At 38.4% G+C, this 14,639-nt stretch overlaps 1 protein-coding gene across 5 annotated transcripts in view; it reads right to left on the bottom strand.

The window, feature by feature from the left end:
* LOC125239061 (la-related protein 1) overlaps nt 1–14,639 on the bottom strand; it is a 138,227-nt gene that overhangs the window by 79,066 nt on the left and 44,522 nt on the right. For 3 of the 5 annotated variants that reach the window (XM_048146521.1, XM_048146519.1, XM_048146520.1), the window contains exons 2-3: nt 9,722–9,851; nt 8,785–8,852 (exon numbers count right to left, since the gene is read on the bottom strand). In XM_048146521.1, coding sequence (XP_048002478.1) covers nt 8,785–8,852; nt 9,722–9,851 — 198 coding nt within the window. Of the gene's footprint in view, nt 1–4,115; nt 4,273–8,784; nt 8,853–9,721; nt 9,852–14,639 lie in introns of those variants that run through there. The other 2 variants (XM_048146523.1, XM_048146522.1) reach the window with 1 other exon arrangement.

Genomic DNA, 14,639 nt, shown 5'->3' with positions numbered 1-14,639 from the left:
CGGGAGTGTTCTTAGCCATGTTTCATGAAAATCGATCCACTATGTCGGATATTTTTTTAAATCGTGGTTAGGTTATTTTTCAAGTTTCAATAAACAAAGTCTAAAGCTAAACTATCAAGAATGTATGTATACATTAAATCTGTTGTATTGTGGATATATAATACAGCATGTCTGCGAGTTTGGGTGCCCGCCAGGACTATTTATACACAAAGCGGAGCTTGTCTAGTCGTCGTTGCAAGTTTCCCATTAGTGTACTGAGTGAACGCTCGGAGCGGAGCGAGCAGCGGGGCGGGCTAGCGTCAGAGGAAATAGTAAATCCGATGTACTTAGGATATGTTTAGGAAACTCAGCGATAGAGGGCGTGAAAAACAATTGTATGCCGTAGTGCAATTTGTTCGCTAGATGTCACTGTTACCCCCGCAAACTGGGTAATGACTTGTTGTCGTAAAATGTGTAAGTATTTTTGATGTCCAAATTTTTTGCTAGATGTCGCTGTACTACCTGCAAACTAGCGAACGACATTATATGGTTAATTATATGTAATTAAATTGTAAGTTTTGTTACTGGCATCTTTCTTGGCAAATAAGTCCGTGTAAAATAGTTATTTATGTGACTGGTTGATGTACAGTCAACAACACAGCTGTGTATACAGACAAAGTGCCAAAAATATGTCTACACACCTTTATGTACAGGTAATAAAGTTCTGTATACATATTTTTGGCACTTTGTCTGTATACACTACACAGCTGTGTTGTTGACTGTACGATTACATCAACTTCATAAATATGTGACTTTCCATGCCTAAAGGCTCCTTTATGTATGGAAAGTCTCATGGAAAGTTGTCGTAACTTAATAATAGATGGCGCTGCATTCGAAAATCTTGACTGATAAATCTATACCATACAATTCAATATAATCTATGCAGTTGTCGTTGTGTGCGTGATGACTGATGACACTACTACGTACCCCCTGGGGCCCATTTCTCAAAACTGACAGCTACAAGTTACAAGCGGAAGTCTCTTTCCAACTTGTCATATTAGACATTGACAACCGCTTGTAAATTGTAACTTGTAGCTTCGAGAAATTGGCCCCTGCTGGTCGTTCGCACGTACTGTAGCTGTACCACACTTCGGACACTGGCGATCAAATATATGACAGAGGCGCGTTCCTAGCACACAGTCTAAGCTCGTGTAGGTGAACGCGTACTAGGCTTGTATGAGTGAAATATGACAGGTCGACTGTTCGCGTTTTTGACAGGCGGTAACTGTGAGGTAACCGAGAGGGGGTGGGCGGCACTTTCAGCGGGGAGCGGGTGTGGCCATACTGTACGATAGTACTCTTTATTATACTGTGGCTGTACACAGTATGGTAATGATGCGTGTATTGCACATTTACACAATAATCCAATAGGTTCGGTTCATCCATTTACAGAAATATTTTACATAAAAAATCGGCCAAGAGCGTGTCGGGCCACGCTCAGTGTAGGGTTCCGTAGTTTTCCGTATTTTTGTCAAAAACTACTGAACCTATCAAGTTCAAAACAATTTTCCTAGAAAGTCTTTATAAAGTTCTACTTTTGTGATTTTTTTTCATATTTTTTAAACATATGGTTCAAAAGTTAGAGGGGGGGGGGACGCACTTTTTTTTCCTTTAGGAGCGATTATTTTCGAAAATATTAATATTATCAAAAAATGATCTTAGTAAACCCTTATTCATTTTTAAATACCTATCCAACAATATATCACATGTTGGGGTTGGAATGAAAAAAAATATCAGCCCCCACTTTACATGTAGGGGGGTACCCTAATAAAACATTTTTTTTCCATTTTTTATTTTTGCACTTTGTTGGCGTGATTGATATACATATTGGTACCAAATTTCAGCTTTCTAGTGCTAACGGTTACTGAGATTATCCGCGGACGGACGGACGGACGGACAGACAGACATGGCGAAACTATAAGGGTTCCTAGTTGACTACGGAACCCTAATAGCAGAATTTTAAGATCTGAAAATCTGAAAAAAAAAAGGTTTTATTTAAAACATTTTTTTCTGCTTCTTTAGCCAAATACGAGTTAATATATCTTATTACGTTACCGACGGATGCGCGAGGTACTGAAGCGTTACATTTTAATGACTACGCTCGACGTCATAAACATCTTCACAAACCACCATGCCAAAGATATGTATACACACCTCTAAGACAGTGGCAATACGGTCGTGTATACATATGTTTGGAACGTCGGTTTGTACAGATGTTTGTGGAGTCGGCTGTGACAATGAGCCAATTATATTAACGAGCGAGAATACCCGAATCCGACCGAATGGGCGTTCGTATTATTTGTTTTAAACTCTGCTCTGGATGAAGTGTTCAATAAAGAATTCACAGAGTAGTCTTAGCACGAGTTAGATACTGACAAATTCGCTGGCGAGTTAGTAATCTAATTTCTGTACCTAAAGCCTCTACCATGAGTGTATCACTATTAAAGAAGAGACATAGAGAAACTGTCAATAGAATCAAACAACAACTTCAAATATCTAAGACTTATACAGTTGGACTGCAACTAAACCACAGTATAATAAAGAGTACTATCGTACAGTATGGCCACTCCCGCTCCCCGCTGAAAGTGCCGCCCACGCCCTCTCGGTTACCTCACAGTTACCGCCTGTCAAAAACGCGAACAGTCGACCTGTCATATATCACTCATACAAGCATAGTACGCGTTCACCTACACGAGCTTAGACTGTGTGCTAGGAACGCGCCTCTTTCATATATTTGATCGCCAGTGTCCGAGGTGTGACTAAACGTCGGCATTCAATTCCCACACAAGTTGCAGGTTGGTCCTTCCGTCTGTGTTCTTGTTATTGTTGAAATTTTCTCAGCGGCATGTTAAGAGTAGCTACTCTTCTTGACTTATCTGCCCACGGCACAACACAGCTGCATTCCGTGGCAGCTTTAGATATCCCGCCACGAAATGCTGGAATAACATACCGCCCCCCCATAAGAAACTCCCAATCAATTTCGTCTTTGCAGCGAAAAATATGTTTTATTTCGTAACTTTCTTTCTTCTTTCTTTCACTTATATTGATAATGACGTTTAAAATAACACTTGACGCCAGTGCTGAGCTGTCAAAATTGCTAGAAATAAGCTTGGTATGACTAGAATATTTTTTTTAGAATAAGCATAGCTTTTAACACTGACGATCATTTTTTTTAAACTATTTTTCTCTTCTTGCATGTTATTTTTGTAGTAATAAGTTTATTTGTTTATATTTGTATACATACAGGAAATTATAGGTCTATTACTGAAAAACTGTGGCCTTATGTTCATACGTATTCATAAGACTGTTTGTTTCTAAATAAATAAATAAAAAATATATATTATGCCCGATATAAACGGCTGCAACGTCGATACAACCTAAACAAGTTTTATATGATGCAGCCAATAACTACAAACGTCTAGTTTAACCCGATAGTACTATGTTTATACTTTATATCATGTATATCGTCACTACTTTAAAAAAAAACTTGTATCTTCGTCTGTCAATGAAAAGAAAATTGTAGTAAGTATGTATGGAATGCATATAGACTTACTGCGTTTTAACTTTGAGGAACAGCGTGAGATACGAGATTTTTTAAAAGTAGTGACGATATGCCGACAGTTCCGACAATACTATGTTTATATAATTTATATGTCAACCGTGACATACTGCAATCGATACTAGTTGGATCGAGGTTCACATACTATGTGAACACAGCTATCATATATATCTCACCGGCCGAAGCGTTTAAAAATATCTAAACATGGTCGAACGCCTTGGATATTTAAGATATTTATGAGCATTTTGAACGCTCCGATATATCGAAAGGAGACTGGTCTGCAAGAGTCACAATTAAAATAATAACAAATAGCGGAGCGACGTCGCTCTGCCGCCGAGATCAAGATTAAATTAAAAATATTTTTCACGCCAGAGAACACAATAGCATAAAACACCTCGACCGTAACTTCTATCGCATTTCGTAAGGATATTGATGAAAACTCAGCACTGCGCATTTAAAAACCATGAAACTGCCATCCAATTTGTGTCACCAGAACTAATATTGCTATAAAACTCACAAGCACAACACAAAAACAGATCTGAATTCCAATGCGTGCACTATAAAACACCCAAACTTCGAACGCGACAGATTTGAAAATAGAACTGTTTGTTTTTTTATAAGAATTCGAATTTGGAAAATTGAAAATGGCGCGCGGCGCGACCGTCTGTTGTGGCGCTGAGCGCTCGACTGGTAGTGATGTGACACGCCGGCTGGTTTAACGAAAACCTAAGCCACCTAGGGATTACTGGTTTATTGTAATAAACTGGGACCTGTTTTATGTCACTTGTATTGAAGTAACAGGGATAATAATCGGGATGGGACGATGATCGCGCTCAAGATGTTGATGGTTAACATCGCTGATGCATCATAAGTACCTACATCTGCATATTTAAGATAAGAATGATAAGATACCCATAACATAATTGATTATAATATTTTTTCTCGAGTCTCTTATGCAACCAAAATTATCAATATAGGTATAGGATATGATGAGGATAGTGAGGTAATGAGATTCATCGCAAATTATAAATGCAGACATCAATCGCAATGAAAAAAATCAACAGTAACAAAAAAAGGAAAAATCTATATATATTATGTTTATATTTAAAGCATAGGGATTATTAACAATGAGGTTCATTATACTCTATTATTTTGTTCAAAATAGCAATATTTATAAATAGGTATTAAGTTATCAACGCAAAATATGTATATTGACGAAAATTACACAAAAAATAACAATCAAATTAGATTTAAAACTTTACTTTTTCTAATACTAATCAGTGATAAAAAGGCACCCGGCTGATGGTAAGCAGTCTCGGTACTTTCGTAGCCTATAAACGCCTGCTATTCCCGAGGAGTTACATGCGCGTTGCCAACCCTAACACTCCTCTCACCATGCTTGAACTCTGGCAACTTTACCTACCGAGTTGCAACGAGATGTGTTGCGTTTTTATGAAGATATTCCCAATAGGGTAAATTATAAATTTAAATTTAAAATCAAGCGGAAACGTCCGCTAACGATATTTCAAGTTTGTATATTATTTTGTTCATTTTTTCCTTTAACACAAAAACGTGAGGACTTTGACGCACAAGGAGATAAAAAAAACCCTTTTGTATTGGAAAGCCTCATCACTTTTATCTACGAAGAACGCTAACTGGGCGGCGTAAAACATAATTAATTGAAAATGATATATATGCCGATCATATGATATTACTGACACTTATTTATTGTAAATTTGACCTTTGCAGATAGTATATGACGTAATATATGGCTGATAAACTATCTATAATACTTGCAAGAATCACTAAGCGTATAATTTTATAGAAAATACGATCATTAAATGTAGAATATAGATCATTTAAGAGTAATCCATACTAATATTATAAATGGGAAAGTGTGCGTGTCTGTTTGTTTGTCCGTCTTTCACGGCAAAACGAAGCGACGAATTGACGTGATTTTTTAAGTGGAGATAGTTGAAGGGATGGAGAGTGACATAGGCTACTTTTTGTCTCTTTTTAACGCAAGCGAAGCCGCGGGCAAAAGCTAGTTATACATAAATGTATTACCTTTCTTCAATTTTAATAAACGGAGGCAGGCCAAGCCAAGTTGCCAGCGCTTTAGAGAGCAGAAACTGTGCAAAGTGTTAAACTTCTGTCTGAACCCAGGACTTCCACATCCGGAGTTCCCTACAATCCCTACAAAATAATTGTCGAAGTCCAAAACGTGGGATATTTATTAAATTCTTCATTTGTATCACTCATCATCCTCCTTGCGTTATCCCGACATTTGCCACGGCTCATGGGAGCCTGGGGTCCGCTGTGACAACGAAACCCAAGATTTGGCGTGTAGGCACTAGTTTTACGAAAGCGACAGCCATCTGACCTTCCAACCCGAAGGGTAACTAGACCTTATTGGAATTAGTCCGGTTTCCTCACGATGTTTTCCTTCACCGAAAAGCGACTGGTAAATATCAAATGACATTTAGCACATAAGTTCCGAAAAACTGATTGGTGCGACCCGCGACCTCCGGATTTGTATCAGACTATTATAAATAAATTATAATCTTTGTTAGTTGGTTGCTATGCACTATGTTGGTTTTATTCAATTAGAATTTAACCAAAATTCCTGAATTACTAATAATTATGAAAAATTTCCCCCTTAATGAGTTTACTTTTAAAAATAAATTAAAAGTTGAAGTTGCTAAGTACCTTGCCTCAAACCTCAAACGAACATATTAAATATCTTTTAGTATAAATATAATTAGTAATTAAGATATATTTTGGCTTGTATCACCATCACCAAGTTTTTATTAGTGTTTAATTAATATAATTTATTGTATATTATATACTCAATTGTTCTTGAACGGTAACTCCGGAGTCAGAAATAAGTTTTAATGTTATTTTAATATAACTTACAATATGTATTTAATGTTTACAGTAAACATTCGTAAAATGCTTTTCTAAACATTTCAACAGAAACATTAATTCTATATTTTATTTGGAGTTTAAGAAACAACTTTTCAAAGTTCCCAAAAAAAATACACTCGCAAAGAAAAGTTACTGGTGACTCATACTGTTCATTGAACCTAAACGTTCAATAAAAATAAAAAAAAGTTCACCATTTCCCAAAGAATTGAATCGATAAAAAATGTCGTAAAAAACCAACAGTCCCATCACTACTCTGTAACAATTGACACGACACGTATTGGCCATATTCCGCAGTTGCTGTGAGCGACGTTTATCGGACCGTTAGGGCGCTTGCACACTACATCGGACATTTGGAGAAAAAAAACAACAAAATTAAAATATTGAAAAAAAAAATCCCCGACATAGACAAATGAAAAATGGCTAAGAACACTCCCAACAGTCCCAACTCAGCTTTCAAACAAAACTAATTAAATCTAAATCGGTTCAGCCGTTCGGGAGCTACGATACCACAGACAGACGCACACTGACAGACAGAGAGACAGACAGACACGTCAAAATTATAACACCTCGTCGTTATTGCGTCGGGGGTTAAAAAGGATGCTAGGCATCCTAACGAGTTTTGTCACAAATTATAATGCAATAAGTCTATAAATTATTATTAAACGCCTCGTAGTCATTTATAGGTATAATAAAAACTGGTATAAATAAGTCATTCAGTCAGACCAGACATATTAAGTAATTCAGTATTAAGTCAAGTCTTATTTTACGCATTAAAGAAACTTGTATACTCAGTTGGAATTTGCGCGCAAAACAAAATCTTGACCTTGAATAACGTCATGCGTTTGCATATTTGTCTAGAACTCGGAAGTGGGAACTAGCTAAAGTTGCAGACAACCTAAAATGTCTATGAAAATACGGCGTTTATAATGACGCTGCTACCATAGAGTATATTGAATAGGTATAGAGTTATCAGTCAAGATTTTCGAATGCAGCGCCATCTAATAATAGTTACGACAACTTTTCATGTGACTTTCCATGCCTAAAGGTGCCTTATAGCACATACAACATTTGGACATTTTGTCTAAAAGGTCCAATTGCCATTTATAATATTAGTATAGTATGGATGTCGTCTTTAACGAAGTTACGTTTTATTTCATCTTCTTAATTGTTAAGAAATCTTGAACTGTTTCATGAGTCATGAGCTCTGCCTACTTTTTTTTAAATACAGGCATGAGTTTATGTATGTGTGTTACCATGAAGTTCTCGCTGTCGAGTAACATTCTTAACCCATGATAGTACCACAGGAATCGAACCGGTTACCCGATAACGACGGAAGCAACGAGGATGTTTCGAACCACATCCAAAAGCCAACCTCGTTAATTGTATTAATTATTATCAATTCTCATTATTATCAAACTGGTATTTAAAACAAGTCTGCTATCAAGTGTGAACAGTAAACTATTTTTTTATCGAGCATAAACGTCTGCGAGCGATGTTACATTAAGTCTTTAAAAAAACTGAGCGCCGGCGCCGAGTTACTTAGGGCAAAAAAAGTAAAATACATACTCTGGTCAGGATCCCGGGCTGTGTTGCCAGAGTATAATAAAGAGCACTAGCGTACAGTATGGCCACTCCCGCTCCCCGCTGAAAGTGTCGCCCACCCCCTCTCGGTTACCTCACAGTTATCGCCTGTCAAAAATGCGAACAGTCGACCTGTCATATTTCACTCATACAAGCATAGTGCGCGTTCACCTACACGAGCATAGACTGTGTGCTAGGAACGCGCCTCTTTCATATATTTGATCGCCAGTGACCGAGCTGCGGTGTTGCTGTGTGCCAAAAGGAATCCTACATGAGGAGAAAATTTCTACTTTATTCTTTTTATAAAATAAAAATGTGAACACCGTGCAATGTTTGACATTCACGTGTGTGTCAAATGTTCTACGCATCTGTGTCGTAATTATGATAAAATTTTCTAAGTGCGCGTTTCTCCCGCATAAAATGGTAGAACGTTTTGGACGGCAAGATACCTATCGCTTGGGCTCCTCCCTTCCGATGCTTCGGAAGCCGGTGTTGCTAGTAGCTTGACAGTGAAGCTGGAAAGGGATACCTTCAAGGGTGGATCCAGCAGCTTTATCAGGGATCACGTGGACAATTTGTATAGCTAACTTAGGCTCCAGGGTGGGCTAAGGTGGGCCCAAAGGGTCAAACCCCGTGACCCCCCCCAGGAGCATGGATACCTTGTGTGAATGGCTTACCTTTTGGTTGACCTTCGGTATCTTCGGCGCCTTTACGATGGCGGGCTTGGGCGGCGCGACCACTGGTTCTGTTGACAATACGCAGCTGTCACAATACAACACAGGAAAGATACAAGTTTAATAGTTATTTGTTATACAAGGGGGCAAAGTTGTATTTTAACGCCGAGTGTGGAATTGAAAAACGAGCAAGTGAAAGGACTCGCTTCACTCGTGGTTCAACTATAGAATCCTGAACTTGCGAGTTTTTTTTAACACACGAGAAGTAAAATTAGTTTGCACCCGAGTGTAACACAAAACTTTTCCCCTCACTGTAGCGAGGAAACTACAACGCAAAAAATGCGTAACCACTGCTTCCAGTACTTCCACAGGTGGTAAATCATCTTTATGACAAGATTCACCTACTTTTATCAATTTTAAAGCGGTTAATTTGACTTTATTCAAGGTCAAATTACTTTACCCACTAGTGGATAAAATGAGTTTTTACCCGCTGGTAATAAAGGACAAAACAAGTGTTTCCGAGCTAGTGAGGGGAAAAAGGGTTTACGCTTCATCATTATCCTCCTTGCGTTATCCCGGCATTTGCCACGGCTCATGGGAGCCTGGGGTCTGCTCTGACAACGAATCCCAAGATTTGGCGTAGGCACTAGTTTTACGAAAGCGACTGCCATCTGAACTTCCAACCCGAAGGGTAACTAGGCCTTATTGGAATTAGTCCGGTTTCCTCACGACGCTTAATTACGCTCTAATTTCTAACTGATCAGTGATTTGCGACTAGAAAATCGTTATTTGGTCTTGGTCTTTGGTTCTTGTAAAATAGTGAAATTAAAGTTCTCACTAACTGGCCGGAAGAGGCACTAAACCGGGAGTCATGGAGGTCAAGCAAAGGGGTCTTTGCCCAGCAGTGGGACAATATGGGTTCTTAATAATAATATAATACCTGGTTGAACAACCGGCGCTGGCTGAGGCGGGGGCTGCGCCCTGCCCTGCTGCTGAGGCTGCAGTGGCGACCTCTTCTCCTCTAACGCCGGAGGCGCCGGTGGCGGGACTCCGGTGCTGCCTCCTCGCACCTGTTCAAAAATAATGTTTTTAGACTTGTTCACTTGTCAAAAATATCACGATTATACACAGATGTCATATATACCATAGATCAAGCAAACGTATCTACTTAGCGTGTCAAATGAACTCAGTGAAATCCACTGAGTTGTCCGTCTTTACTCGCAGCTTGCAGCTTTCGGGCGTCAATTTTTGTAAGTTGAAGTCAACCAAAACATAAAAAATGCCTCATTACGTGATATTCAATTGCAACAACACAAAAATTATGAACAATCAAGAGCCTGAGACATATTTAAAATTACAGGCAAGAATCAACTTCAGTACAAAATTTGACACGCTCGGCCCCTATACAAATATATGAATTTGTTTCTTCTATCTAAATTAAGTTCTGTGAGTCAATCAAAACATAAAAAATGCCTCGTTACGTGATATTCAATTGCAACAACACAAAAATTATGAACAATCAAGAGCCTGAGACATATTTAAAATTACAGGCAAGAAACAACTTCAGTACAAAATTTGACACGCTCGGCCCCTATACAAATAGATGAACTTGTTTCTTCTATATAAATAAAGTTCTGTGCGATTATATTAGTTATCACGATTATGTTGAAGGAGGTAACGGGAGAGCAAAACCGAAGAAAAGGTGGTTGGACTGCTGTGTGAGTGATGAGATGACGGACGATACAAGCGCGGATCCAGCTTCGTGCCCAGGGGGTCACGTGGTAAAAGCCCAGGCCCCAGGGGGGGGTCACGTGGTCTATTTGTATGGCCAACCTAGGCTCCAGGGGGGGGTCATGACCCCCATGACCCCAACCCCCCTGGATCCGCGCATGGGACGATAGAGGTATGGAAGAAGAGGACATGCTGCGCCGACCCCAAATGACCGGGATAAGGGCAGGCGAACGATGATTTGTAACAATTGCAACACTACAATATCGATGAATGAAAAAGTGATACCCTTTTATAGTCCGTCTAGTCGGATTTTATAAGATTAATAGTTTAAATTATGTATGAATAAATATGAGCGTGCATGGGAAAACGTCCCACTTTATCGATTGCTATAAAGCCGCTTTGTCAGTTTATCCATAGAAAAATACAAGTAAATCTCGCCCACAGATTTCGGGAGATAGGTCATGCCGGGCGATTTGTATAGAATACGCCTGTCGCAAGGTCTGCGCAACCCACACAAAGCACCAGTAATTGTAAAGATAATGCACGCACACACCTAATCCACACACACTTGTAGCAGGACGCTCCTATTGCGCAATACACGCGCATCATTTCAATGGTTGTGTACATGCGAACGATAAGCGAGCGCGATCGCGCACGCACACAACGATAAATAGCGGGAACGCCTCGCCTCGTTTCCGAGAAAAATGTCTCACTGAGTGAATCGTTTTGTACACCGTTCATTGCGGCGCAAAACACTACACTGTTTACAATATGTTCCTTGTGTAGCCGCAATGTATAATTAACGTTTTAAAGCACAAGCAAACGTAAGGTTACATGGTACAACTCGGAGTATTACGTTGAATTCGTGTTTTATGTGAAATAAAAGGAAATAAATAGTATTTACCTATGAAATGTTATCCTATCGGCTTGGAAATTATTCAGGTCACTGCGATGTTTGCAAGTTATTATTGCACACTTCGGCATTTTGGATAAAACTCGTTTTTCGTCGGTGAACAGCGCGCGTGTACACTCGATGACAGCGGACGGCGAACTGGCGGCGGTGTAGGCCCATGGGCCTACATTTGCGACCAGGCCGCGCGCGGCTTGTCCTCTCTATAGAATTTTTTCCTCTGAGATCTCGCCTTAACGGTAAGCGACAAAGTGGGACGTTTTTTTAAACACACTCACAAATAGTTCCACATAATGGATAATCCTTTAATAGTTCCATGTAAAGATTTTCCTTGTAAAGTATTTTCCTTATCATCATTTGATTAGATCCGCAACGCTTCACAACCGCGTTAAGAGTCGTACCAAGTTCTTACCATTTGCAATAAAATGTTTTTCTACTCCCGAACTGTATTCGTCATTTACAGGGTCGTGCATAGATCTTTAAGAGGATACGGTAGCGAAAATGCTAAAATGGAAAGGAGCCCCCCTTTCAACTTGGGAATTTTAGTTAAATATATAAGTGTTATTAACTAGATTTATCGAAAAAAAATTGTCCATTAAGAACAACTCAGTCAAAAGATATTTCAAAAAAATCTTTAAAATCGAGGTTCCGCTCTCGACTCTTTCCTCCTTCAAAACTTAATCAATCGGGACGAAATTTGAGAATCTGAATAACAATGAAATAATCTATGTCGGACCGTTTAGCTTTTTTGGTTAATTGTTACCAATCTTGAGTATCACACATTTTATACCACGTCGGTCAAATTCTTTGTCTCCTCGTCTTTTTTGACCTCCTTTAAACGCCTGTTGCATAAAATACTATAAAAATATTACGATTATAATGAGTAATGACACTCCCTGACTGAGTTCTCTTCATGTTTAAACATAAACGAGCTATAGTGCAGATTACAAGCTGGCAGTAAAAACTAAAAAGTAACGCCATCTATATTGCAGTATGACAAATAAAAGTTTCGGCAATTCAATGCAGTTTCAGACTTCAAGTCAATTATTATAGCTGCACCGAAATCGAGTTTTAGCAAACCCGTTTGCTTTACTTTATCAAAAAAGTGGTTTTGCGTGTAGTATAAGTGATGGGGTAAAAGCGAGGATAATAAACGAGCGACAGCTGCCCGCCGTCACTCCCAATTATGCGACATGCTCATCTCGCTGAACGGGCTCTTGCGATCCGATCCACATGTGGATATCTTCAACGGCAGCTGGTCTAAACTGACATCCAAATGCCTTACTTATTCTGAGACAGCGTGAAGTATATGTGTTAACTGTATAACCTATGTTACGTTATGTTTGATGTTTTTATGTTTATATGTTTTATCGGAGTTAATGTATGTACAAGTGTAATTGGTAAACCGTTCTTGTAACTAAATAAATAAATAAATAATTATTAGTTTAATTGAGATTAAAGCTTCGATTCCATCAAAAATGTATGAGGATGTGTGTTTGTTCTCATCTACTTATATAAAAACGAAAAACCAGAAAGGGATAAAAAACGAGGGAAGAAACGAGATGGCGCCTTACAAATTTTAAGAACTTTTGGACCACGTTTCTCGGATACAACGCAAGTATCGTAATAGAAAACTATTTAAATCTATTGTCTAAATATAGGAATAGAAAATGTATATGAAAACTGCCGCTTACACTGCGTATTTATTTTACAATTAGCTAACGAAGATTTCATAAAATTCGCCATTTCAAAACTTCGGCTAAGTTCGGGATCCAATCGGCACTACTCGGCCTTTCGTTTCGCGATGTATGCGTTCCATTTTACGACTACAATCGTTGTTTCAATGTTAGTCTATTTTTACTAAGACGGAATAAAACTACAAACATACTATTAAGTGATTAATGTTTAAAACATTGATATTTCATATGTAATTGTTTACTTTTAGTCATACAAAACATAATTTATAAAATGGTTTATACTTTGAAAAAGTGGCTTATAATGAGTCGTGTAAACAGAACGTGAATGGAACGAAACGCGTCGTCTGTCATTTAAATTAGTGGCGTATGTCACCAACTTAATGCAAGCACGTTCAAAAACCTTAATATGTTACGCAATTTGTCATAATTATTTTATGTTATTTGCAATACTTCGAGGTATAAATGGTCGATTGAATTAAAATGTAGGTATATATTAAACAATCGTCCCAAATCGTAAATGTTTGTTTTTATGACACACAATGAAATAAATAAATTGTGTTGGATGGATAGCAAAATCAAAAATACGAACGCAAGTTTAATAGCTAAATGTCAATGCGAAAATAAGGAGTTCGGAATGTTTGTTTTATTTCGTTGTGTTTCGTGTTTAAGCTAGGAAAATACTACGCGGACGTCCGTCGTAAATCGACCGCGACCGCGACCGATCAGTGTGCACGGTCACCAAAACATCCGTCGACCGATAGTTTTCACGGTTAAGTGTATAATATTCATTGTCCAGATCCCCGTCCGCGGTCGATCGACGACGGACGTCCGCGTAGTATGTTTCTAGCTTTTTGATCCCTTCACACGATAAGAAGAGGAAGTATAATCCTAATGAATAAAGACCTGTTTTCAAAATCGCTACCACTTTTACCTTGCACCACACCCAGTGGCACCTGTGTATCGATTTGTGATTTCCAGTTCTACAGCCAAATAAGTTTCATATTTTCCAACTCTGCTGTGTGTCCTAATAAATTAGGTCTAATTTCGTATATCAAGTTGCTGCTGCTTTGTAAGGAGTTGAGCAATTTTGAAAAAGTTAATGATTATGACGTTAAAGGAAGAACTGACTCAAGTGACGTTATTCGCACGTTCAGGGGTAAACTTTAGCTTATTATATGTCAATAAGATATATCAACAGATAGGGATAGCACTTCTTTCGTAGGCTTACACTAATATTTTTAGGTTAACAAGAAAGTAATAGTATTTTATACAATCGCGATATAATACAAAGTTTTTCAGTCGAGTACCATGTTTAGGCCACGAAGCTTTGCTGAGTGGCCTAATAGTACGGTACGAGAGTGAAAAGCTTAATTATATCACTATTGTATACAATACTTTTTCTACGAGTCATCATCTTCATCATCAATGGACGGAAATATCATAATTCATGCAAGTTTAAATTAATGTTAATAGCGTCGTTCACCGTTGTATCAACATCGAATTACCTAGCAACCAATTGT

The sequence above is a fragment of the Leguminivora glycinivorella genome, chromosome 25 (assembly GCF_023078275.1).
Source record: "Leguminivora glycinivorella isolate SPB_JAAS2020 chromosome 25, LegGlyc_1.1, whole genome shotgun sequence".
NCBI lineage: Eukaryota > Metazoa > Arthropoda > Insecta > Lepidoptera > Tortricidae > Leguminivora > Leguminivora glycinivorella.
This window is presented reverse-complemented; position numbering and strand designations above follow the sequence as displayed.